The 26710-nt window shown below is 46.4% G+C and overlaps 2 protein-coding genes across 2 annotated transcripts; both read right to left on the bottom strand.

The window, feature by feature from the left end:
* Positions 1 to 1399: 1399 nt before the first annotated feature.
* On the bottom strand, positions 1400 to 13399 carry LOC117483633 (noelin-like; the record flags this gene model as incomplete). Its single annotated transcript, XM_034132015.1, has 5 exons — positions 12933 to 13399; positions 8288 to 8437; positions 6887 to 7042; positions 1832 to 2051; positions 1400 to 1506 (listed from the first exon to the last, which is right to left on the bottom strand). Coding segments are annotated over exons 1-5 (699 nt in total), but the record flags the coding sequence as incomplete, so codon positions are not given.
* A 2717-nt stretch (positions 13400 to 16116) lies between these two features.
* On the bottom strand, positions 16117 to 25683 carry LOC117483640 (formin-binding protein 1 homolog; the record flags this gene model as incomplete). Its single annotated transcript, XM_034132026.1, is given in 5 exon segments — positions 16117 to 16215; positions 20208 to 20278; positions 20876 to 21034; positions 22785 to 22921; positions 25538 to 25683. Coding segments are annotated over 4 exon segments (471 nt in total), but the record flags the coding sequence as incomplete, so codon positions are not given.
* Positions 25684 to 26710: the final 1027 nt, after the last annotated feature.

The following is a 26710-nucleotide window of genomic DNA, read 5'->3' as shown; positions in this document are numbered from 1 at the left end:
TTGTTGTGACATTGTGGTTGTTGTTGTTGTGACACTGTGTTGTTGTTGTTGTCGTGACATTGTGTTGTTATTGTCGTGACGTTTTTGTTGTTGTGACATTGTGTTGTTATTGTCGTGACGTTTTTGTTGTTGTGACATTGTGTTGTTGACGTTGTGTGTTGTTGTGTTGTGACATTGTGTTGTTGTTGTTGTGACACTGTGTTGTTGTTGTTGTTGTGACATTGTGTTGTTATTGTCGTGACGTTTTAGTTGTTGTGACATTGTGTTGTTATTGTCGTGACATTGGGCCTTTCTCATTTCTCTAATTTCCCCTCCTCGACTCCTCAACTCCTCGCCTCCTCGCCTCCTCGCCTCCTCGGTCCTCCGGTAGTGACCCGGAAATGGATTTCAGTGTGCCCGTAATTTCATTTCCTCATTGTAGCGACCAGAGAGGGGAGAGGGGGGGGGGATATATCCAGTCTCTGATAGTGTTACGTTATTATGAGAGTGCTCATACTTTTTTGAAATTGTACATATTTATATAAATATATATATACCTATATATATATATGTGTGTATATGTCTGCATCTGTAGCCTGTAATTGTCTCATTATACCGCACTGTGAATGAATCAAAGTAAATATATAAGTCATCATGAACACATCTGTCCATCAGACAGAGGGCTGCTGTGCCTCCTGTCATCATTAATGGACGTCTCTTTAAAATGACCGCTCAGAGGAGAGGAGTTCTCATTTCTCTAACCGCCTGCTGCTTCCCCTCCTCTCTCCTCGGCTCCCCTCCTCTCTCCTCGGCTCCCCTCCTCTCTCCTCGGTTCCCTCCTCTCTCCTCGGTTCCCCTCCTCTCTCCTCGGTTCCCCTCCTCGACTCCTCCGCTCGCATCTCCTGTGGGCGGGACTAAGACACGAGGATAGGAGTCGAGGAGGGGAATTAGAGAAATGAGAAAGGACTCTAGTTTCCAGGCTGCGATTTCCCTCCTTTGGGTAGATAAATGATTACATGCATCATAACACACTAACTACACTTGTGTCTCCAGGAACCAAGTAACTGAATAAGGAGCGGTGAGTCCCCACAAACAGAAGGAGGGAAAGAATGTGAAGCCACTGTAACTGCCACTTCACCAGTGACATTTGAGAGTGCTGACGTCTACACAAAAATAACACGTTGACGTTGTGTTGTTGTCGTGACATTGTGTTGTTGTTGTTGTGACACTGTGTTGTTTTTGTCGTGACATTGTGTTGTTGTTTTCGTGACATTGTGTTGTTGTTGTCGTAACACTGTGTTGTTTTTGTATGACATTCTGTTGTTGACGTTGTGTTGTTTTTTTCGTGACGTTGTGTTGTTGTTGTTGTGACGTTGTGTTGTTGTTGTTGTTGTGACGTTGTGTTGTAGATGGGACTCACTCTGTTGTCTCCAGCTGCGGCCAGCGGGTCAGTCATCCACGATCCGAACCTGGATCCAGACGTCTTGATTGTGACTGGCTCAGAAATTCCTGTCAGCTTCCCGCAGGCTGAAAAGCAACAGGACGGCATGAACAGCTGCACACACTGATGTGTTCTCATTAGCAACGCGTTTATTAGAAATTCATGATGGACTAATGATTTGCTAAAGAGATGATTATGATGAAAAAGTAATGACTCAGAAACACTGGAGAAAGACTCCTGAGACATCACTGAATACAGGATGTTGAGAGTCAGGCAGGAGAGTAGGGATGACCTGCGAAGGGTCCTGGATCGGACTGGACCGCTGCGGTTCGGACTGCCCAGTTTGGACTCACCCAGCTGAGCTACCCAGAAGAAGGGTTTTGGTCTGTTGGTTGTATTGTGTTTGCTCACCCAGCCTCTGCATGCAGGCCCTCAGCCGCTCCTCCAGGTCCAGGACTCGGCTGTGGACTTCCTGGTAGTCAACACCTCCCAGCTGCTCCTGCAGCGATCCCAGCAGCTCCGTCACGTTCGCCGCCTCCTCCTTAAACTGTCGCACCAGCAGAGCGTCCGCCTTGTAGGCCTCCAGGACCGGGATGAGGGGACGTAACTCCTCCATCTTAGCTTTGATGGACTGATGGACAAACAGGAGATCAATAACCGTTGGTTAACTCTCCATTCATTGTAAATGTTCCCATAGTTCACTGCAACAAAAGGGTTTGGGTTATAGCATGGCATAACATAGCATAGCATAGCTGGAGCGGTGTGTTAGCAGAGCCGCAGAGCCTCAGCGTCAACACGTACATTCATGAAGGACAGATACAACAATCCATCACTTCAGTTAGTTCCATACAATTGAAGAAATATCAAGTGTTAGGCACTTGTGCATATTTCACATGTTATTGTCTTCATAAAGCTCATGATGCGGTGCATGCTGGGATCTTTTAGGGTACCATTACACTTCTTCTGATTTTTCTAATCTAAGATCCGCTGTGATCTAATGGACCAATGAGCATGTGTTTGGGTTAATACATTGACAGGGATATTAGTTATAAGAAGAAAGTGCTCTTTTACGTTAACACACCTCAAAGGTTTCAAATTATCGGTAAAATGTAAACCTAGTACTGTATGGTCCTTGGGTTTTGGGTTAGGGTACCTGGTACTGTGTGGCCCGGGGTTAGGGTACCTGGTACTGTATGGCTCTAGGGTTTTGGGTTAGGGTACCTGGTACTGTATGGCTCTGGGGTTTTGGGTTAGGGTACCTGGTACTGTATGGCCCTGGGGTTTTGGGTTAGGGTACCTGGTGCTGTTTGGCCCGGGGTTAGGGTACCTGGTACTGTATGGCTCTGGGGTTTTGGGTTAGGGTACCTGGTACTGTATGGCTCTGGGGTTTTGGGTTAGGGTACCTGGTGCTGTATGGCTCTGGGGTTTTGGGTTAGGGTACCTGGTGCTGTTTGGCCCGGGGTTAGGGTACCTGGTACTGTATGGCCCTGGGGTTTTGGGTTAGGGTACCTGGTACTGTATGGCCCTGGGGTTTTGGGTTAGGGTACCTGGTACTGTATGGCTCTGGGGTTTTGGGTTAGGGTACCTGGTGCTGTATGGCTCTGGGGTTTTGGGTTAGGGTACCTGGTGCTGTTTGGCTCTGGGGTTTTGGGTTAGGGTACCTGGTGCTGTATGGCTCTGGGGTTTTGGGTTAGGGTACCTGGTACTGTATGGCTCTGGGGTTTTGGGTTAGGGTACCTGGTGCTGTTTGGCTCTGGGGTTTTGGGTTAGGGTACCTGGTGCTGTTTGGCCCGGGGTTAGGGTACCTGGTACTGTATGGCCCTGGGGTTTTGGGTTAGGGTACCTGGTACTGTATGGCCCTGGGGTTTTGGGTTAGGGTACCTGGTACTGTATGGCCCTGGGGTTTTGGGTTAGGGTACCTGGTACTGTATGGCCCTGGGGTTTTGGGTTAGGGTACCTGGTACTGTATGGCTCTGGGGTTTTGGGTTAGGGTACCTGGTACTGTATGGCTCTGGGGTTTTGGGTTAGGGTACCTGGTGCTGTTTGGCCCGGGGTTAGGGTACCTGGTACTGTATGGCTCTGGGGTTTTGGGTTAGGGTACCTGGTACTGTATGGCCCTGGGGTTTTGGGTTAGGGTACCTGGTACTGTATGGCCCTGGGGTTTTGGGTTAGGGTACCTGGTACTGTATGGCCCTGGGGTTTTGGGTTAGGGTACCTGGTACTGTATGGCTCTGGGGTTTTGGGTTAGGGTACCTGGTACTGTATGGCTCTGGGGTTTTGGGTTAGGGTACCTGGTACTGTATGGCTCTGGGGTTTTGGGTTAGGGTACCTGGTACTGTATGGCTCTGGGGTTTTGGGTTAGGGTACCTGGTGCTGTATGGCTCTGGGGTTTTGGGTTAGGGTACCTGGTGCTGTTTGGCCCGGGGTTAGGGTACCTGGTGCTGTATGGCTCTGGGGTTTTGGGTTAGGGTACCTGGTGCTGTATGGCTCGGGGTTAGGGTACCTGGTACTGTATGGCTCTGGGGTTTTGGGTTAGGGTACCTGGTGCTGTTTGGCCCGGGGTTAGGGTACCTGGTACTGTATGGCTCTAGGGTTTTGGGTTAGGGTACCTGGTATTGTATGGCTCTGGGGTTTTGGGTTAGGGTACCTGGTACTGTATGGCTCTGGGGTTTTGGGTTAGGGTACCTGGTACTGTATGGCTCTGGGGTTTTGGGTTAGGGTACCTGGTACTGTATGGCTCTGGGGTTTTGGGTTAGGGTACCTGGTGCTGTATGGCTCTGGGGTTTTGGGTTAGGGTACCTTGTGCTGTTTGGCCCGGGGTTAGGGTACCTGGTGCTGTATGGCTCTGGGGTTTTGGGTTAGGGTACCTGGTGCTGTATGGCTCTAGGGTTTTGGGTTAGGGTACCTGGTGCTGTTTGGCCCGGGGTTAGGGTACCTGGTACTGTATGGCTCTAGGGTTTTGGGTTAGGGTACCTGGTACTGTATGGCTCTGGGGTTTTGGGTTAGGGTACCTGGTACTGTATGGCTCTGGGGTTTTGGGTTAGGGTACCTGGTGCTGTATGGCTCTGGGGTTTTGGGTTAGGGTACCTTGTGCTGTTTGGCCCGGGGTTAGGGTACCTGGTGCTGTTTGGCTCCGGGGTTTTGGGTTAGGGTACCTGGTGCTGTATGGCTCTGGGGTTTTGGGTTAGGGTACCTGGTGCTGTTTGGCCCGGGGTTAGGGTACCTGGTACTGTATGGCCCTGGGGTTTTGGGTTAGGGTACCTGGTACTGTATGGCCCTGGGGTTTTGGGTTAGGGTACCTGGTACTGTATGGCCCTGGGGTTTTGGGTTAGGGTACCTGGTACTGTATGGCTCTGGGGTTTTGGGTAGGGTACCTGGTACTGTATGGCTCTGGGGTTTTGGGTTAGGGTACCTGGTACTGTATGGCTCTGGGGTTTTGGGTTAGGGTACCTGGTACTGTATGGCTCTGGGGTTTTGGGTTAGGGTACCTGGTGCTGTATGGCTCTGGGGTTTTGGGTTAGGGTACCTGGTGCTGTTTGGCCCGGGGTTAGGGTACCTGGTGCTGTATGGCTCTGGGGTTTTGGGTTAGGGTACCTGGTGCTGTATGGCTCGGGGTTAGGGTACCTGGTACTGTATGGCTCTGGGGTTTTGGTTAGGGTACCTGGTGCTGTTTGGCCCGGGGTTAGGGTACCTGGTACTGTATGGCTCTAGGGTTTTGGGTTAGGGTACCTGGTATTGTATGGCTCTGGGGTTTTGGGTTAGGGTACCTGGTACTGTATGGCTCTGGGGTTTTGGGTTAGGGTACCTGGTACTGTATGGCTCTGGGGTTTTGGGTTAGGGTACCTGGTACTGTATGGCTCTGGGGTTTTGGGTTAGGGTACCTGGTGCTGTATGGCTCTGGGGTTTTGGGTTAGGGTACCTTGTGCTGTTTGGCCCGGGGTTAGGGTACCTGGTGCTGTATGGCTCTGGGGTTTTGGGTTAGGGTACCTGGTGCTGTATGGCTCTAGGGTTTTGGGTTAGGGTACCTGGTGCTGTTTGGCCCGGGGTTAGGGTACCTGGTACTGTATGGCTCTAGGGTTTTGGGTTAGGGTACCTGGTACTGTATGGCTCTGGGGTTTTGGGTTAGGGTACCTGGTACTGTATGGCTCTGGGGTTTTGGGTTAGGGTACCTGGTGCTGTATGGCTCTGGGGTTTTGGGTTAGGGTACCTTGTGCTGTTTGGCCCGGGGTTAGGGTACCTGGTGCTGTTTGGCTCCGGGGTTTTGGGTTAGGGTACCTGGTGCTGTATGGCTCTGGGGTTTTGGGTTAGGGTACCTGGTGCTGTTTGGCCCGGGGTTAGGGTACCTGGTACTGTATGGCCCTGGGGTTTTGGGTTAGGGTACCTGGTACTGTATGGCTCTGGGGTTTTGGGTTAGGGTACCTGGTACTGTATGGCTCTGGGGTTTTGGGTTAGGGTACCTGGTACTGTATGGCTCTGGGGTTTTGGGTTAGGGTACCTGGTACTGTATGGCTCTGGGGTTTTGGGTTAGGGTACCTGGTACTGTATGGCTCTGGGGTTTTGGGTTAGGGTACCTGGTGCTGTATGGCTCTGGGGTTTTGGGTTAGGGTACCTGGTGCTGTTTGGCCCGGGGTTAGGGTACCTGGTGCTGTATGGCTCTGGGGTTTTGGGTTAGGGTACCTGGTGCTGTATGGCTCGGGGTTAGGGTACCTGGTACTGTATGGCTCTGGGGTTTTGGGTTAGGGTACCTGGTGCTGTATGGCTCTGGGGTTTTGGGTTAGGGTACCTGGTGCTGTTTGGCCAGGGGTTAGGGTACCTGGTGCTGTTTGGCTCTGGGGTTTTGGGTTAGGGTACCTGGTGCTGTATGGCTCGGGGTTAGGGTACCTGGTACTGTATGGCTCTGGGGTTTTGGGTTAGGGTACCTGGTGCTGTATGGCTCTGGGGTTTTGGGTTAGGGTACCTGGTGCTGTTTGGCCCGGGGTTAGGGTACCTGGTACTGTATGGCTCTGGGGTTTTGGGTTAGGGTACCTGGTGCTGTATGGCTCTGGGGTTTTGGGTTAGGGTACCTGGTACTGTATGGCTCTGGGGTTTTGGGTTAGGGTACCTGGTACTGTATGGCACGGGCTTATTGGTCTATGAAACATCAAGCTACCCCACAGCACCCCCAAAATAAATCTCTGGCGCCGGCACTGAGCCTGCAACCTGTTCTGAAGGAGTCTGCAGAGCCAAACAGGCTCATTGCAGCCACTAATGAGAAGACACACTTTTCTGCCAAATATCAGCATTTCTTTCTTTTCATTTTGTTGCACAGATTGCAAAGTGGCAAAGTATTATAACTTATTGTTCTATCAAAGGGATTGCACAATTGTATTATGTATTTTTTTGTTGTTGAGCACACTGACTTATGGAGCATTGTTTTATTATCACTGTTCTAGCAAAGTGATTTTTTTATTTTTTGGGTTAGGGTACCTGGTACTGTTTGGCCCAGTTGCTCTCGTGTCCGTCCTCCACCTGTTGGAATTTGGTTTCCAGACCCTTCAGCTGAACCTCCATTTTCTCCACAAACTGCAGATCTCTCTGAGTCCGCCGATCCAGAACCTCAATGGACTGACTCATATTCTGAACCTGGAACACAACACATACTATATTACAACTTCTACTACTAACACTACTCACACTACTACCACTACTACTACTACCACTACTACTAGTAGTAGTGGTAGTAGTAGTAGTGTTAGTAGTCTACTAACACTACTACCAATACTCCTCTTGCTGGTACTACTAACGTAGGGATGACACCAACCAGTGGCGGATATTGATATGGGCAACATGGGCGGTTGCCCAGGGTGGCATTTTGACTGGGGCACAAGCGCAATGAAAAGTATTTTTTTATCGCCAATTTGCACGTAATTTTATATCGTGTATTGTTGTTGTGGTTGTGGTTCGAAGGGGGCGCGGCCACCCTTATGATAGCAGGCAGCTGGAATGGAAGGTCTTGCACTGAAAGAAGGGCGGGGGGATCTCAGGTCGCCTCACTATGGGGGAGAGAGAGGGCGGCGGCGGGTACACTATCTCTATCAAATAAACACTTTCGATGTTTATAAAGTAGTACTGCAGTTAGTCAAATTAATCTCACGCCTCGAAATGCCACAAAATTCATTCATACAATATAAATATTTTTGCAGATATATTTTCTTCCTGGCCTGGGTTGTATGAAACAATAAAGAATTATTTAAAAACTGACTACGGCAAATGAGTAAAGTCTTGACCTGTTGACAGTGTTGGGGGAGGGGTACGCTATGCATTGATTCTTGGGTCGAAAATGATTACCTACGGTGATGGAGAAAAAAAGGCACAAGGCATCAGGTGCCCAGTTTAGAAAGAAAAGGAAAGAAGAAGATGAGACGCTCAAAAGATAAAGGTATGTTTGCACCTGTAACATCTCATTTATTTAGTTGCGCTATACGGTATTAACCATATCATTAAATGATGCCGGTGACCTTAACTCCATTGCTGCTTGTTAGCTGCCTGTGTTTTGTCGTAGTGTAATAAGTAATATTTGTAGTATTATCATTAGTAATATCTGCAGTAGTATTATCAGTAGTATTATAAGTAATATCTGCAGTAGTATTATAAGTAGTATCTGTATCAGCAGTAGTGTCATTAGGTTTATACCTTGGAGAATAATGAAACATAAAAAGCCCTTTAGAGTGTTCCTGATGCAGCGACCCTTACAGTGGTACTGCTTGTTTGTAGTCAACATGCAGCTCTGTGGTTGTTGTCGTCCTGAGTTGAATCTTTATGGTTAATTTCACTTATTGTAAGTCGCTTTGGATGGAAGCCTCAGCTAAGTGCGATGTAATGTAATACCTTGTCCAGCAGGAGGCGCAGCTGCTTGGTCCGGGCGTCCCGGGAGCAGACGGTGTTCTGGGGAGCGACCACAGTACACACACATCGGCCTTCAGGGTCCTGAGCTGAGCTGTACACCTGCCAGCCCTCCTCCAGGGCTGAGGGTCCCACCTGTTCATCAGAGGGCATTGATTCACTGCAGAGCTAACATCAAGTGGAATTCATTCATCAACAAAACACAAGGACAAGCTGGATTTTAAAGAAGAGTCGTTGATAGACAGAAAGTCATTGGAGAGCTTTGACATTCTGAATGCAGACAGATATCCACATACAATCTTAAAGTATGAGATGGAGGAAGAAAGCAATTATGTAATAAATGTGTTTCATAGGTGTCCAATTCCAAGGATGTGTTAAATGTATGTTAAATATGACTCATGTTTCTATCTTCCTTTTTCAGTCCAACACTCAGCACCACAAATCAGATTAAACAAGCTATATTTAACCCTAACCCTGCATTGTTTATCTATGGCTGTAGAAATGGAAATGTATCAACATATAGCCTAACCCTCCATTAGTAGTGCGTGAGGCCATATGTACAGACATGTACATGGGACATACAAACAGTGCATCTCATATTGACAAAAAAAAACCTTACTAAACGAGTTTTCTAAATCACTCTAAAAATAAGCCGTTGTGATACACGTGTAGACAACGTCTGCAGAATCATAAATGATCATTACATTGGGGTCATTAAACCATTATTTCGCTGAGATAAAAAACATTAAAGTTTTGGATTTTAGTGTAATTCACAAATGTTCCACCAGATGGTGTCACACACACCAAGGGGGAAAAGATAACATATTTACCCAGGAATAAGTGTCTGAATCATGGGTACATTAGTGGTCAAAGTCGTGGGAAATGTTTTAATTCAGGAGACAGAGTCATTTAATGAAAACTGGTAGTTCACAATGTGCTATTTCAGCAGAGATAGCAGAATCTGAACATGTGCCAGAACTACGATGCATGTTGTCATGCAGTCTTAAACTGGTGAATCTGTTTAAATGCAGGCAGCAGAGTCACTGCTGCCTGCATTTAAACAGATTCACAAGTGCAGGGTCTCAGTGACCCATAGACCCAGGGTACAGCACCTCGCTGTGTTACGCAGAAAACATGGCTCTGATCAGGGCTAAAGTAATGTTATAAACTGGTGAATCTGTTTAAATGCAGGCAGCAGAGTCACTGCTGTTAGCAGGGTCTCAGAGACCCATAGACCCAGGGTGAAAAGATAACATGTTTACCCCGCAACAGTGTTCAAAACATGGGTATATTAGTGCTCAAACTCGATTATAATGTTTTAATTCCGGAGGATTTAAGTGTGGTTTCACTTGTCCCACACACCCAGGTTGAAAAGATAACATGTTTACCCAGCTAAAGTGTTAAAAACATGGGTATACTAGTGCTTAAACTATTTTAATTCAAATATTTACAGACATCACAGGTCCATCAAACTTGGTATATTTACACTTTGTACCCGTTGGAACACACCCACGAAGTTTGGGGGTCATGCGCCCTTGTTTACCATATTAACCTATTTATCATCCATAATAGCGTGTTTTTCAGACTTAAAGCTCCCATGTCATGCTTTTCCGGTTATTACCCGTCCCCTTGTGTGTTATGAAGGTTTTTATGCATGTAAACGGTGTGCAGAGTCAAAACCCTCAAAGTACACCCTGTAGCGAGTAAAACTCTAACACAGAAAATACCTCCCCAAAACGCCTCGTTGGAGATACGTCACTGCCCATTTGAGTCTTCCATTTAGTTCCGGGTACGGCATGATGTCATGCGGTACCCGGAACGAAATGGACCAATCCCGAAGAGCTATGGCCACACCCAGCGGCGCTGGCCGCACCCTCTGCCAGCCTAACATTTACTGTTGGAAGCTCTGGTTCAGTTCACAATCGATCCAGTCATGCCAATGCCAAGGACCTGTTTCCTGAAATGTGAGGAGAAATCGGAGCTGTTTGTCCTACCGACAGAAGAACCACCACGAAGTCAGTGGTTGACATTTCTGTTTAACACTGTTCCTTCAGAGGTTCGAAGAACCGGCATTTCACAGACGAAAGCTTCCAAAACATTGCCCAGTTTGAGGCCGGATATGCACAGCATTTGAAACTGAAGGACGATGCTATTCCTAGTTTGTTTGGACCGTTTGGAGCAGGGGAAGATTCGGGTACACAACCTGTAAGTTTGCATTGTTATTTGTGTATTTATCAAACAAGACTGTTTAAATGTATAAACTGTGTCGGACTGCTAAGCCATTGACACAGTGCTAACTGTGCTAACTAAGTTGCTAGCGTTTCCATATCAACTCTAATATCAGCAGATGGCCTTACATACATGTATCTCATAGCAGGAGAATGTCTGCATTCACACACGAAATACTCATAGACAGTATACTCCGGGTGATTTGCCGTACGGTCAGTCGCAAAACGTAATTACATTATAGCTGGCGTAGGGTGTATGCTACCGATCTAACCAACGGAGCTACATGGGTTTGCTCGGAAAAACATTTGTGTTATGCTACGAAAACACGTTCTTGCTAGCCTAATATGAATCACTAGCTTTTGTTCATAGTGGTTTTATTACACTAAACAAGCCCAGCTCATACAGTATACTCCGGGTGATTTGCCGTACATTGTGACAGTACATGTACATACTGCATGTATAGCTAACGAGTCTAGCTATACATGCTAGCGCAAAAACAATGTATTCATGACCGTTACAATGTATGACCGAACGTAGCAGACTACCCGTATAAGATTGCAATTATAAACACGTTATTGCTAGCCTAATATGAACCACTAGCTTTTGTTCATAGTAGTTTTATTACTCTACATTATAGTTGCCGTTCCTCCGAGCTAACGTTAGCTACCAAGGTAAACAAAGCTAGGTTAGCATATTAGCTGGCAAGCTGTTCATTAGATTGATTAGATAGATCCACACTCCTACCACAACTACTACTAACGAATCTAAAACAACTAAGTTTCTCTAATATTTTGTGATTTGCATTTGATTTCGTCCAGCCAGATCCTGGCGGACAATCCATGACGGGGACGGGACTACCACACTGAGGCCTAAAAAGCCCCGGCTGCATATCATTCATATATAGCAAACCATGATTTGATTTCTCATCAAACAGTAGTAGTTTATAACAGGTAAAAATAACTTACTCTTTGTTATGACCGGCTCGTAGGCCACAACGGAAAGACAAGGAGACATACACGAGTTTACAAAACCACGGCACATTTATTGTGGTAAATGCAGAGATAGGTGGTCGAGGGGAGGGGATCACTCAGCCGCTTTGGAGAGAGAGAGGGGCCGCCGTGTGACTCCGGGCAGCTGGCTAGCACCTCGGCTCCGGCCAGGTGTCCGTGATCGCGCTGATTAGCCTCTTCAGCTCCACCCCATCGTAAGACAAAGGCCCTGGGGCCGTCACACTCTTCTATAACAACAGTTGTAGGTACAGTTCGGTTAGTTCGCGTATAAAATATACGGCTGTACCGACGCCATGATAAGACTGATGTTCCGCTGAGAGCAGCCGGGAAAAGCACTGTTAGACATGGGCGGAGCCTCTCTGGTGGTTGACTAATCAGAACAGAGTGGCCGAGCTGACCAATCGGAGCACACTAGGCTCACAGGGAGGGGGGGGCAAGAGCTCCAACGAGCCGTTTAGTGGAGAGAGTGAATACTGCTGAATACACATGCTTGACAGAGATGCTGTATGCGAAACCAATGTGAGTTTGGAACATTGCACAGTATAAATCTATTTTAGTATACCTCAACAATGGAATTATGATCAGTGGAAATGGCCATGACATGGGCCCTTTAACAACATTTTTACAAATGTTATAAATTAGTCTAGAGCTCCATCTATTGTAATTTGAGTGTTTTACACGTCTGTCCATGGAACGCGAGTTTTGTGCCATTTGAGTGGAGTAAGCTGATAAGCAGCTGGAGTAACATGTACATTGAGACGCATTGGGACATATCATCAACACTTTCAATGTTAACCTTGTACATAGGAGGCACAATACGCTTACCCTGACGCTAGCTCACCCTAACGCTAGCTCACCCAAGAAAAGGCTAATTCTCTGGATGCATGTTTCTTCAATAATGGTACCAGCAGACATTATGTTTCTATTACATTAACCACAATATGTTGAGTATTCAACGAGCCACTGGGACGCGCTGTACCGGACATTACATCACCCACTTCCCACACAGGGGGGTGCAGAGGTGCATGCTGGGATTGACGGTGAGGTTAGCAATACGAGGAGTTTGTTTCACGAGAAAAACATATTAAAATAAATGTTCTATTTTCATCAATTATTGACCATTAATAACTGGACTGAAAACATTTAGAAATATACAAATAATGCACAAGACTGTAAATATAGATATATAATTATAATATAGTGTAATGACACACACATTAGAGTATAATTATACTATGAATGATATAGTATACGAGTATATATACTATGAATGATATAGTATATGAGTATATATACTATGAATGATATAGTATATGAGTATATATACTATGAATGATATGAGTATATATACTATGAATGATATGAGTATATATGAATAGGAAGGTACTCACCACGGTGAGCAGAGATCCGAACAGCAGCAGCACGAACACATTCAGCAGGCTCTCCTCCGACTCCATCCTCCGTCACCTCCACCAGGCTATCTGTACCCAGGCTATCTGTAACCAGGCTATCTGTACCCAGGCTATCTTTAACCAGGCTATCTGTACCCAGGCTGTCTGTACCCAGGCTGTCTTTAACCAGGCTATCTGTACCCAGGCTATCTTTAACCAGGCTATCTGTACCCAGGCTATCTGTACCCAGGCTATCTGTAACCAGTCCGTCTGTACCCAGGCTATCTGTAACCAGGCTATCTGTACCCAGGCTATCTTTAACCAGGCTATCTGTACCCAGGCTATCTGTACCCAGGCTGTCTTTAACCAGGCTATCTGTACCCAGGCTATCTGTAACCAGTCTATCTGTACCCAGGCTATCTGTAACCAGTCTATCTGCTAAGCAGGCTATCTCAAGGCTATCCGCTCACAGTCTGTTGTATATGCTTCTTCCTGCTCTTCCTCCTCCCCCCTCCTGTCTGTCTTTCTTCTCTGGTGTGTGTGTGTGTGTGTGTGTGTGTGTGTGTGTGTGTGTGTGTGTGTGTGTGTGTGAGAGAGAGTGTGAGTGTGAGTGTGAGTGTGTGTGTGTGTGTGTGTGTGTGTGTGTGTGTGTGTGTGTGTGTGTGAGGATGGTCACCAAGCGTCTTCACAGCAGCTGATGTCACCACAGCGATATGAAGCTGATTCCAGGTTAGTCTTCCACAATGTTCCACAAGGATGCAGAAATAACAACAAGACGGAAGTAAAGATGGTCCTGGTTAGTATAATGGTACTGGTTAGTATAATGGTACTGGTTAGTATAATGGTACTGGTGAGTGTAATGGTACTGGTTAGTATAATGGTACTGGTGAGTGTAATGGTACTGGTTAGTATAATGGTACTGGTGAGTGTAATGGTACTGGTTAGTATAATGGCACTGCTTAGTGTAATGGTACTGGTTAGTATAAATGGTACTGCTTAGTGTAATGGCACTGGTTAGTGTAATGGCACTGGTTAGTGTAATGGCACTGGTTAGTGTAATGGCACTGGTTAGTGTAATGGCACTGGTTAGTGGAAATGGTACTGGTTAGTATAATGGCACTGCTTAGTGTAATGGCACTGGTTAGTATAATGGTACTGGTTAGTATAAATGGCACTGGTTAGTATAAATGGTTCTGGTTAGTGGAAATGGTACTGGTGAGTATAAATGGCACTGGTTAGTATAAATGGTTCTGGTTAGTGGAAATGGTACTGGTGAGTATAATGGTCCTGGTTAGTGTAATGGCACTGCTTAGTATAAATGGCACTGGTTAGTATAAATGGCACTGGTTAGTATAAATGGCACTGGTTAGTATAAATGGTTCTGGTTAGTGGAAATGGTACTGGTGAGTATAATGGTCCCATTATTATAATGGTACTGGTGAGTATAATGCTACTGGTTAGTGGAAATGGCACTGCTTAGTGTAATGGTACTGGTTAGTGGAAATGGTTCTGGTTAGTGTAATGGTACTGGTTAGTGTAATGGTACTGGTGAGTATAATGGCACTGGTTAGTGTAATGGTACTGGTGAGTATAATGGTACTGGTTAGTGTAATGGTACTGGTGAGTATAATGGTACTGGTTAGTATAAATGGTACTGCTTAGTGTAATGGCACTGGTTAGTGTAATGGCACTGGTTAGTGTAATGGCACTGGTTAGTGTAATGGCACTGGTTAGTGGAAATGGTACTGGTTAGTATAATGGCACTGCTTAGTGTAATGGCACTGGTTAGTATAATGGTACTGGTTAGTATAAATGGCACTGGTTAGTATAAATGGTTCTGGTTAGTGGAAATGGTACTGGTGAGTATAAATGGCACTGGTTAGTATAAATGGTTCTGGTTAGTGGAAATGGTACTGGTGAGTATAATGGTCCTGGTTAGTGTAATGGCACTGCTTAGTATAAATGGCACTGGTTAGTATAAATGGCACTGGTTAGTATAAATGGCACTGGTTAGTATAAATGGTTCTGGTTAGTGGAAATGGTACTGGTGAGTATAATGGTCCCATTATTATAATGGTACTGGTGAGTATAATGCTACTGGTTAGTGGAAATGGCACTGCTTAGTGTAATGGTACTGGTTAGTGGAAATGGTTCTGGTTAGTGTAATGGTACTGGTTAGTGTAATGGTACTGGTGAGTATAATGGCACTGGTTAGTGTAATGGTACTGGTGAGTATAATGGTACTGGTTAGTGTAATGGTACTGGTGAGTATAATGGTACTGGTGAGTATAATGGTACTGGTGAGTATAATGGTACTGGTTAGTGTAATGGTATTGGTGAGTATAATGGTCCCGTTATTATAATGGTACTGGTGAGTATAATGCTACTGGTTAGTGGAAATGGCACTGCTTAGTGTAATGCTACTGGTTAGTGTAATGGTACTGGTTAGTGTAATGGTACTGGTGAGTATAATGCTACTGGTTAGTATAATGCTACTGGTTAGTGTAATGGTACTGGTGAGTATAATGCTACTGGTTAGTGGTTAGTGTAATGGTACTGGTTAGTGTAATGGTACTGGTTAGTATAATGGTACTGGTGAGTATAATGGTACTGGTTAGTGTAATGGTGCTGGTTAGTGTAATGGTACTGGTTAGTGTAATGGTACTGGTTAGTATAATGGTACTGGTGAGTGTAATGGTACTGGAGAGTGTAATTGTAAGGGTTGGTAGTACGCTGTCTTGATGGTCTGTAAGCAGAAACCCTGTTAGCACCAAGCAGCCCCCCCCCCTTCCTCTCTCTGAACACACAGAGGCAGAAAATGTCCCTAAATTAATCATTTCATCTCAGGTCGTCATGGAAACATGAGTGTGTGTGTGTGTGTGTGTGTGTGTGTGTGTGTGTGTGTGTGTATGTGTGTAGGGTTCACACTCAGTCTGTTAGTTTCAGCAGAAATGAGGAACATTTTGTCACAGGAAGACAGACGTGAGAATAATGAATAATAATGAATAATGTCTCAAAGCATCTCCTGTTATAACACTGATATAATAATAACAATAATAATAATGTTAACACTAATAATTATGATGATAATAATATATAATGATGATGAACATTGAAGGATGTTCATAAATCAGTATTGTATTATTGTGAAGGAATAACACATTTTCATTAAACGACACATGATCAGAAATCCTTTATTGTTCCCACAGCCGTTCCAGTAGTTCCTGCTGGTGCACATAGTGATGTCATAAAGAGCCTTTATCTGATGTTCTGGTGAAGAAATCTGAGGGAGAAATTATCAAAATAACTAACCCGTTTCATTCATAGCGTACTTTATTTTGAAAGGTTAACATACAGGAAGTTGTAGAAAAGCATGATCAGCAGTCTCAGGTCCAAATAAAAAATCAGTAACTCCTCAACATCACAGAAAATATTTAACAACAAGCAGGGGGCGGGGCTAACACCCTCTTTATGTGGGGACGGGGCTAACACCCTCTTTATGTGGGGGCGCGGCTAACACCCTCTTTATGTGGGGATGGGACATGAACCTCTTTGTGTGGGGGCGGGGCTAACACCCTCTTTATGTGGGGGCGGAGCTAACACCCTCTTTATGTGGGGATGGCCATGAACCTCTTTATGTGGGGACGGGGCTAACACCCTCTTTATGTGGGGACGGGCCATAATCCTCTTTATGTGGGGACGGAGCTAACACCCTCTTTGTGTGGAGGCGGGGCTAACACCCTCTTTATGTGGGGACGGGGCTAACACCCTCTTTATTTGGGGACGGGCCATGAACCTCTTTATGTGGGGGCGGGGCTAACACCCTCTTTATGTGGGGACGGGCCATGAAGCTCTTTATGTGGGGGCGGGGCTAACACCCTCTTTATGTGGGGGCGTGCCATGAACCTCTTTGTGTGGGGGTGGGGCTAACACCCTCTTTATGTGGGGGCGGGGCTAACACCCTCTTAATGTGGGGGTGGGGCTAACATCCTCTTTATGTGGAGTGGGGCTAACACCCTCTTTATGTGGGGGCGGGGCTAACATCCTCTTTATGTGGGGGCGGGGCTAACACCCTCTTTATGTGGGGGCGGGAGCTAACACCCTCTTTATGTGGGGGTGAGGCTGATACATGCTTGTTAGTGTGGGTTGGGGGTAATGTTAGCATACAGGGGCAGGGCTAATGTGAGGAGTTATAGAGGGGGGCTAACACACGCAATGAATGTGTGGGAGGGGCTATCACATGCAATGAATGTGTGGGAGGGGCTAACACACGCAATCAATGTGGGGGCGTGGTTATTACATGCTTTTAATGTGGGGGTGGGGTTATTACATGCTTGTTAGTGTGGGGCAGGGCTAATGTTAGCATAAAGGGGCGGAGCTAATGTTTGTAGGTATGCAGGGGGAGGGGCTAATGTTTGTAGGTATACAGGGGGAGGGGCTAATGTTTGCAGGTATACAGGGGGCGGGGCTAATGTCAGCAGGTATACACGGCGCGGGGCTAATGTCAGCAGGTATACAGGGGGCAGGGCTAATTTCAGCAGATATACAGGGGGCGGGGCTAATGTTAGCAGATATACAGGGGGCGGGGCTAATTTAAGCAGATATACAGGGGGCGGGGCTAATGTCAGCAGGTATACAGGGGGCAGGGCTCATTTCAGCAGATATACAGGGGGTGGGGCTAATGTTAGCAGATATACAGGGGGCGGGGCTCATTTCAGCAGATATACAGGGGGCGGGGCTAATGTCAGCAGGTATGCAGGGGGTGGGGCTAATGTCAGCAGATATACAGGGGCGGGGCTACACCTGTGCAGCATAGGATTTATTTACACAATAACAAATGAAATCTCTAGAGAAGGAGTTGATAGCGTTTCTACAGAAGCCTCAGATCACACACATATCCTTTAGTCCTTTATTCGGAGGAAGCATCCTCCATAATGTTTGATCAATAACACAGTTTTACTAACATTCATTTTTTACATTTAGATTTCTCAGTTTGAATTCAAAAGGTGAAACTGATCTCATGTCAGTTAGTCAGTGAATCAGAAACTGAAACACAATGAGATAAAAAGTTAGTATTTAATCAGAGTTTTCTGCTGTTTGTGAATAAAGAATCCTTTTCAACTAAACGTTAATGTGTGTTTTTACATTGCAGGAATGAGTCCCAAAACCCTGCCAAGAGTCAGCAGGTAATCCCTTCCTGTTTGGAAGTCAATGGTTTCTGAATGTGTTTTTGGTTGTTATCCTGAAATAAGGTCTGTGGTTAACACAAGCTGAAGAGACTTAAACGTTCTGTTCTACCACATAAAATACGTCAGTAAATACCCCACTGGTGACGTGAAGTCATGTGACCATGCTGTAGTTCTTTTATAGCCCAGCATTAGCCTCCTTTAGCTTAGCGGTGGTGACGTGCAGTCATGTGACCGTGCTGTAGTTCCTTTATAGCCCAACTAGCCTCCTTTAGCTTAGCGGTAGCGACGTGAAGTCATGTGACCGTGCTGTAGTTCCTTTATAGCCCAACATTAGCCACCTTTAGCTTAGCGGTGGTGACGTGAAGTCATGTGACCGTGCTGTAGTTCCTTTATAGCCCAACATTAGCCACCTTTAGCTTAGCGGTGGTGACGTGAAGTCATGTGAGCGTGCTGTAGTTCCTTTATAGCCCAACATTAGCCTTTAGCTTAGCGGTGGTGACGTGAAGTCATGTGACCGTGCTGTAGTTCATTTATAGCCCAACATTAGTCGCCTTTAGCTTAGCGGTGGTGACGTGAAGTCATGTGACTGTGCTGTCATTCCTTTATAGCCCAACATTAGCCGACTTTAGCTTAGCGGTGGTGACGTGAAGTCATGTGACCGTGCTGTAGTTCCTTTATAGCTCAACATTAGCCTCCTTTAGCTTAGCGGTGGTGACGTGAAGTCATGTGACCGTGCTGTAGTTCCTTTATAACCCAACATTAGCCTTTAGCTTAGCGGTGGTGACGTGAAGTTATGTGACCGTGCTGTTGTTCCTTTATAGCCCAACATTAGCCTCCTTTAGCTTAGCGGTGGTGACGTGAAGTCATGTGACCGTGCTGTAGTTCCTTTATAGCCCAACATTAGCCTCCTTTAGCTTAGCGGTGGTGACGTGAAGTCATGTGACCGTGCTGTAGTTCCTTAATAGCCCAACATTAGCCTCTTTTAGCTTAGCGGTGGTGACGTGAAGGTATGTGACCGTGCTGTAGTTCCTTTATAGCCCAACATTAGCCTTTAGCTTAGCGGTGGTGACGTGAAGTTATGTGACCGTGCTGTAGTTCCTTTATAGCCCAATATTAGCCTTTAGCTTAGCGGTGGTAACGTGAAGTCATGTGACCGTGCTGTAGTTCCTTAATAGCCCAACATTAGCCTCCTTTAGCTTAGCGGTGGTGACGTGAAGTCATGTGACCGTGCTGTGGTTCCTTTATAGCCCAACATTAGCTGCCTTTAGCTTAGCGGTGGTGACGTGAAGTCATGTGACCGTGCTGTAGTTCCTTAATAGCCCAACATTAGCCTCTTTTAGCTTAGCGGTGGTGACGTGAAGGTATGTGACCGTGCTGTAGTTCCTTTATAGCCCAACATTAGCCTTTAGCTTAGCGGTGGTGACGTGAAGTTATGTGACCGTGCTGTAGTTCCTTTATAGCCCAATATTAGCCTTTAGCTTAGCGGTGGTAACGTGAAGTCATGTGACCGTGCTGTAGTTCCTTAATAGCCCAACATTAGCCTCCTTTAGCTTAGCGGTGGTGATCGTGAAGTCATGTGACCGTGCTGTGGTTCCTTTATAGCCCAACATTAGCTGCCTTTAGCTTAGCGGTGGTGACGTGAAGTCATGTGACCGTGCTGTGGTTCCTTTATAGCCTAAAGTTAGCTTTTTTCAGAAATCTTAAAGTGGTGTTAATATGTGGAGATTATCCTGCTGCCCCTAAACTGTAAATATCATTAACATTTGTTTCACACAGATTATTTTCTGCAATTATCCAAAACCACATGGAGAAAGCCCATTGGACCAGGGAGATGCTACCTTCAGGGACCAACACAAAAGTACTACATCCTGCAGCTCTGTTACACATTTAAACAAACTAATATAAAATCTGAGCTGATGATGAGTAATGATTAAGGTGGGTCTGTCTAATCCCTGGTCTTTGACCTGTTTCTGGGATCTGTCTAATTCCTGCTGATGTCGCAGTCCTCCATCAGGTACTGACAGCAGTCTGTCCTCTGATTGGCTCACATATCTCAGAGGTTAACTGTCCAATGAAAAGCCGTTACCTTTCCTTTACATCACTTCCTGTGGCGGGACGTCCTCACTGGCTAGACTAGCCGACTACTCTGCACAAAGCCTAGAGGACACAGACAGAGAGACAGGTAGAGAGAGAGAGACAGGTAGAGAGACAGATAGATAAGGAAAGACAGAGAGACAGACAGGTAGATATGTTAGAAATCGTAGAGTGAGACAGACATCTGCCTGCAGTCTCACTGCTGAATTCATGAGTATGGATAATGAAGCTTCCTGGGTTTAACACCAAAGATAAGGAGGGTTTAATATTTTATACACGAGCACGAGACAGGTAGAACCGGAGGACCGACTGAGATGAGATTCAGATCGGGTTCAAGTCGTTATTCTCCATCTTAATTAATTAATTAAACGCCTGCCTCATGTACCAGCAGTAGAACAGGAAGTCCCGCCATCTGCTTGAAATTATTGTCTGCCTCTGTCTGACACTGACGGTGTGGGTGGGGCTTAACTGTGAGAGGCGTTACCAGAAGGGCTGCTGCTGTAACCATGGCAATAGACGTGATGACATTCAGAGGTCATGTAGAGGTCCTTTTAAGGTTTCAGGTTCATGTATAGGTCACGTAGGGGTCATATTAAGGTCATATTAAGGTAATACAGGTCATATTAAGGTGGTATTAAGGTCATATGTATGTCATGGCACCTTTGGCGCTGCTTTCCAGGAAGACTTTGATGTAGGAGGTGGGGACATATCCCTCCTCCTCCAGGTTCCTCCGTACTCTTGTCCAGCCGTCACCTTTGTCTTCTTCCACAACAGAAAGTAGTTCCCCCTCAACCATCGACAGAGTGCCTTCATTCTGACCTGCAGCAGATCAATCACAGCATGAATACAGACACGACATGACCCAGGTATAGTGTGTTTAATGACCCGGGTACAGTGTGTTAATGACCCGGGTACAGTGTGTTTAATGACCCGGGTACAGTGTGTTAATGACCCAGGGTACAGTGTGTTAATGACCCGGGTACAGTGTGTTAATGACCCGGGTAGTGTGTGTTAATGACCCGGGTACAGTGTGTTAATGACCCGGGTACAGTGTGTTTAATGACCCGGGTACAGTGTGTTAATGACCCGGGTACAGTGTGTTAATGACCCGGGTACAGTGTGTTAATGACCCGGGTACAGTGTGTTAATGACCCGGGTAGTGTGTGTTAATGACCCGGGTACAGTGTGTTAATGACCCGGGTACAGTGTGTTAATGACCCGGGTACAGTGTGTTAATGACCCGGGTAGTGTGTGTTAATGACCCGGGTACAGTGTGTTAATGACCCGGGTACAGTGTGTTAATGACCCGGGTAGTGTGTGTTAATGACCCGGGTACAGTGTGTTAATGACCCGGGTACAGTGTGTTAATGACCCGGGTACAGTGTGTTAATGACCCGGGTAGTGTGTTAATGACCCGGGTACAGTGTGTTAATGACCCGGGTACAGTGTGTTAATGACCCGGGTAGTGTGTGTTAATGACCCGGGTAGTGTGTGTTAATGACCCGGGCACAGTGTATTAATGACCCGGGTACAGTGTGTTAATGACCCGGGTACAGTGTGTTAATGACCCGGGTACAGTGTGTTAATCACCCGGGTAGTGTGTGTTAATGACCCAGGTACAGTGTGTTAATGACCCGGGTACAGTGTGTTAATCACCCGGGTAGTGTGTGTTAATGACCCGGGTACAGTGTGTTAATGACCCGGGTACAGTGTGTTAATGACCCGGGTACAGTGTGTTAATGACCCGGGTAGTGTGTGTTAATGACCCGGGTACAGTGTGTTAATGACCCGGGTACAGGTGTTAATGACCCGGGTAGTGGGTGTTAATGACCCGGGTAGTGTGTGTTAATGACCCGGGCACAGTGTATTAATGACCCGGGTACAGTGTGTTAATGACCCGGGTACAGTGTGTTAATGACCCGGGTACAGTGTGTTAATGACCCGGGTAATGTGTGTTAATGACCCGGGTACAGTGTGTTAATGACCCGGGTACAGTGTGTTAATGACCAGGGGTACAGTGTGTTTAATGACCCGGGTACAGTGTTGTGTTAATCACCCGGGGTGTGTAATCACCCGGGTAGTGTGTGTTAATGACCCGGGTACAGTGTGTTAATGACCCGGGTACAGTGTGTTAATGACCCGGGTAGTGTGTGTTAATGGCCCGGGTACAGTGTGTTAATGACCCGGGTACAGTGTGTTAATGACCCGGGTAGTGTGTGTTAATGACCCGGGTAGTGTGTGTTAATGACCCGGGCACAGTGTATTAATGACCCGGGTACAGTGTGTTAATGACCCGGGTACAGTGTGTTAATGACCCGGGTACAGTGTGTTAATGACCCGGGTACAGTGTGTTAATGACCTGGGTCGTCTTCTGTCCCTAACTTTTCTCGTTTCTCTCTCTCTGACTTTTTTTTGGGTTCCAGACGACATGTCCTGACTCACTCTTGGGTCTCAGAATAAAAGTCCTGTACCCTACCGGGGCATCAGTGGTCTCCTGACCCTGCAGACAGGAGACCTCACTGTGTACCTGCACAGCTCCTGTACTGAGGCTAGTTCTGATCTACTGTACCTTGAAACGGGTAGAGGGACTTGCAGGTGCCGATGCTCGGTAATGGTTCTTCATCATCGAAGTCATCATCGAACTCGGAGCTGCGGGACTTGAAGTGAAGCTCAGCGCTGTTGTCTTCAGTGTAGCTGCCGTCCGGACTGAGAACAGAGAAACAAACACTTTAAGATTTTAAACTTTTTTTGGGCCATGGACCGGTTTCATGTTAGACAATATTTTCACGGGCCGGCCTTCAAGCGGTCGGGGGATAAATATGACAAAATAAAATTATATGACCGGCATAAAAACAAATATGAAGTGCAGAAGGTGTGGGAGCCCTGAGCTTGAGGTTCTGCAACGAGCTGGTCCAATCTAGGGCTAATGGAGACAATGACACCTGGAGTGTGTCTCTTATGTCCAGTCCACGTTGGGAATGTAAGCAGGGTTTTCCTTCCTGGCGACCTCAGGATCCCCTGTCCTGCAGAGGGTTGTCTGAAACACACTTTAAGGCCACCTGCTGCTAGCTTCCTTTATGAAGCATCACATGACTGAGACAGATGTATCTTCCCACTTAAATATAACATCTTTCATTATTTATTCAATCTTTCTGTTCGGCCCGGTATCAAATGGCCACCGGACCAGTACCAGTCTGTGGACCAGTGGTTGGGGACAACTGGACTGCATTGACATTCCTGGAAAATGGAACTGACATCAAATAAAAAAGTTGATTCAAGAACTAAACTCTGTTATTAGATCAGTATTTTTCTTATATAACAATTAGTGCTAAATCTCGAAGGTCTTTCCCAGCTTTGGAGTTTCTCTGCAAGGGTCAGATAACGATGCACTTTTGATTACAAACATCAAATGTCCTGTTTGGGTTGCCGTATATAGCTGTCCAACATGTCGGACAACTTGCGCTACATATCGGGCAGAGGTCGCATTAACCGAATATTTTCAGTCTATGACGGATTTTTGTAAACAATGACGGAAACATCTGAAAGCAGTCAGATTAGAACAAACTGGGAACAGCGCCAAAGCTTCCCCGCAGCGAGGCTCCGGTGTTATGCCGTGTTATGCATGCCCGCAGTTCACGAGCGTGCGTACCCCCCCCCCCTCCCTCCGTTGACAGTTCACAGGCGTGCTCTCTCTCTCGCTCTCCGCCCCCCCCCGTCAGAGTTGTGTACAGAGTAGACCGACGGGTAATAATGGATTTTGACGGAAATGTTACGATCCTGCCCGTCAAAATGACGGGCAGCGAAAAAGTCTAGCACCACCTCTGATATCGGGTAACCACAGATGGTCAGTACTTCTCTCTACCACAGATGGTCAGTACTTCTCTCTACCACAGATGGTCAGTACCTCTGTGGTAGATGGTCAGTACCTCTCTCTACCACAGATGGTCAGTACCTCTGTGGTAGATGGTCAGTACCTCTCTCTACCACAGATGGTCAGTACCTCTGTGGTAGATGGTCAGTACTTCTCTCTACCACAGATGGTCAGTACCTCTGTGGTAGATGGTCAGTACCTCTCTCTACCACAGATGGTCAGTACTTCTCTCTACCACAGATGGTCAGTACTTCTCTCTACCACAGATGGTCAGTCCCTCTCTCTACCACAGATGGTCAGTACCTCTCTCTACCACAGATGGTCAGTACCTCTGTGGTAGATGGTCAGTACCTCTCTCTACCACAGATGGTCAGTACCTCTCTCTACCACAGATGGTCAGTACCTCTGTGGTAGATGGTCAGTACCTCTCTCTACCACAGATGGTCAGTACCTCTCTCTACCACAGATGGTCAGTACCTCTGTGGTAGATGGTCAGTACTTCTCTCTACCACAGATGGTCAGTACCTCTCTCTACCACAGATGGTCAGTACCTCTCTCTACCACAGATGGTCAGTACTTCTCTCTACCACAGATGGTCAGTACCTCTGTGGTAGATGGTCAGTACCTCTCTCTACCACAGATGGTCAGTACCTCTCTCTACCACAGATGGTCAGTACCTCTGTGGTAGATGGTCAGTACTTCTCTCTACCACAGATGGTCAGTACCTCTCTCTACCATAGATGGTCAGTACCTCTCTCTACCACAGATGGTCAGTACTTCTCTCTACCACAGATGGTCAGTACCTCTGTGGTAGATGGTCAGTACCTCTCTCTACCACAGATGGTCAGTACTTCTCTCTACCACAGATGGTCAGTACCTCTGTGGTAGATGGTCAGTACCTCTCTCTACCACAGATGGTCAGTACCTCTGTGGTAGATGGTCAGTACCTCTCTCTACCACAGATGGTCAGTACCTCTCTCTACCATAGATGGTCAGTACCTCTGTGGTAGATGGTCAGTACTTCTCTCTACCACAGATGGTCAGTACCTCTCTCTACCACAGATGGTCAGTACCTCTCTCTACCACAGATGGTCAGTACTTCTCTCTACCACAGATGGTCAGTACCTCTGTGGTAGATGGTCAGTACCTCTCTCTACCACAGATGGTCAGTACCTCTCTCTACCACAGATGGTCAGTACTTCTCTCTACCACAGATGGTCAGTACCTCTCTCTACCACAGATGGTCAGTACTTCTCTCTACCACAGATGGTCAGTACCTCTGTGGTAGATGGTCAGTACCTCTCTCTACCATAGATGGTCAGTACCTCTGTGGTAGATGGTCAGTACTTCTCTCTACCACAGATGGTCAGTACTTCTCTCTACCACAGATGGTCAGTACCTCTCTCTACCACAGATGGTCAGTACCTCTCTCTACCACAGATGGTCAGTACCTCTCTCTGCTGGCTGGACTGCGGTTGTCCAGCTGCTTCAGGCTGCTGCTGCCCGGCGTTGTCACCTGGGAATTTGACCCACAACCTCCGCTCTGTCTCCGGCTGCCGTTCTCAGACAGTCTGCTGTCAGCCTCCGAGAACCAGGCCTGCAGAGACACACAGAAACCACCGTCCTCACACTGCAGCTTATACAACATGTAAAATATGTTGATATATATACTGTATATATAAATATAATTTTTTACTGTTAATATTACTGTGTGAATTCAGTGTGTGTTACAGTATGTTAGTGTTTTACTGTGTGTGTTCAGTGTGTATTCAGTGTATATACTGTGTGTGTTCAGTGTGTACTCAGTGTGTGTACCTGGTGATTCCGGAGCTCCTCCTCCAGCCTCTGTGTGTGTACCCTGTGTATTCAGTGTGTGTACCCTGTGTATTCAGTGTGTTACAGTGTGTACTCAGTGTGTGTACCTGGTGATTCCGGAGCTCCTGCTCCAGCCTCTGTGTGTTACAGTGTGTATTTAGTGTGTGTACCCTGTGTATTCAGTGTGTTACAGTGTGTATTCAGTGTGTTACAGTGTGTATTCAGTGTGTATTCAGTGTGTACTCAGTGTGTGTACCTGGTGATTCCGGAGCTCCTCCTCAAGCCTCTGTGTGTTACAGTGTGTATTCAGTGTGTGTACCCTGTGTATTCAGTGTGTTACAGTGTGTATTCAGTGTGTTACCGTGTGTATTCAGTGTGTTACATTGTGTATTTAGTGTATTACAGTGTGTATTACAGTGTGTATTCAGTGTGTATTCAGTGTGGTACAGTGTGTATTCAGTTTGTATTCAGTGTGTATTCAGTGTGTTACAGTGTGTATTTAGTGTGTATTTAGTGTGTATTCAGTGTGTTACAGTGTGTATTCAGTGTGTTGCAGTGTGTATTCAGTGTGTACTCAGTGTGTTACAGTGTGTATTCAGTGTGTTACAGTGTGTATTCAGTGTGTTACAGTGTGTATTCAGTGTGTACTCAGTGTGTATTCAGTGTGTACTCAGTGTGTTACTGTGTGTGTTCAGTGTGTATTCAGTGTGTTACTGTGTGTATTCAGTGTGTACTCAGTGTGTTACTGTGTGTGTTACAGTGTGTATTCAGTGTGTTACAGTGTGTACTCAGTGTGTGTACCTGGTGAT

Source organism: Trematomus bernacchii, unplaced genomic scaffold, assembly GCF_902827165.1.
Source record: "Trematomus bernacchii unplaced genomic scaffold, fTreBer1.1, whole genome shotgun sequence".
Lineage (NCBI taxonomy): Eukaryota > Metazoa > Chordata > Actinopteri > Perciformes > Nototheniidae > Trematomus > Trematomus bernacchii.
The sequence above is the reverse complement of the archived record's forward strand: the minus strand, read 5'-3'. Positions and strand labels throughout refer to the sequence as shown.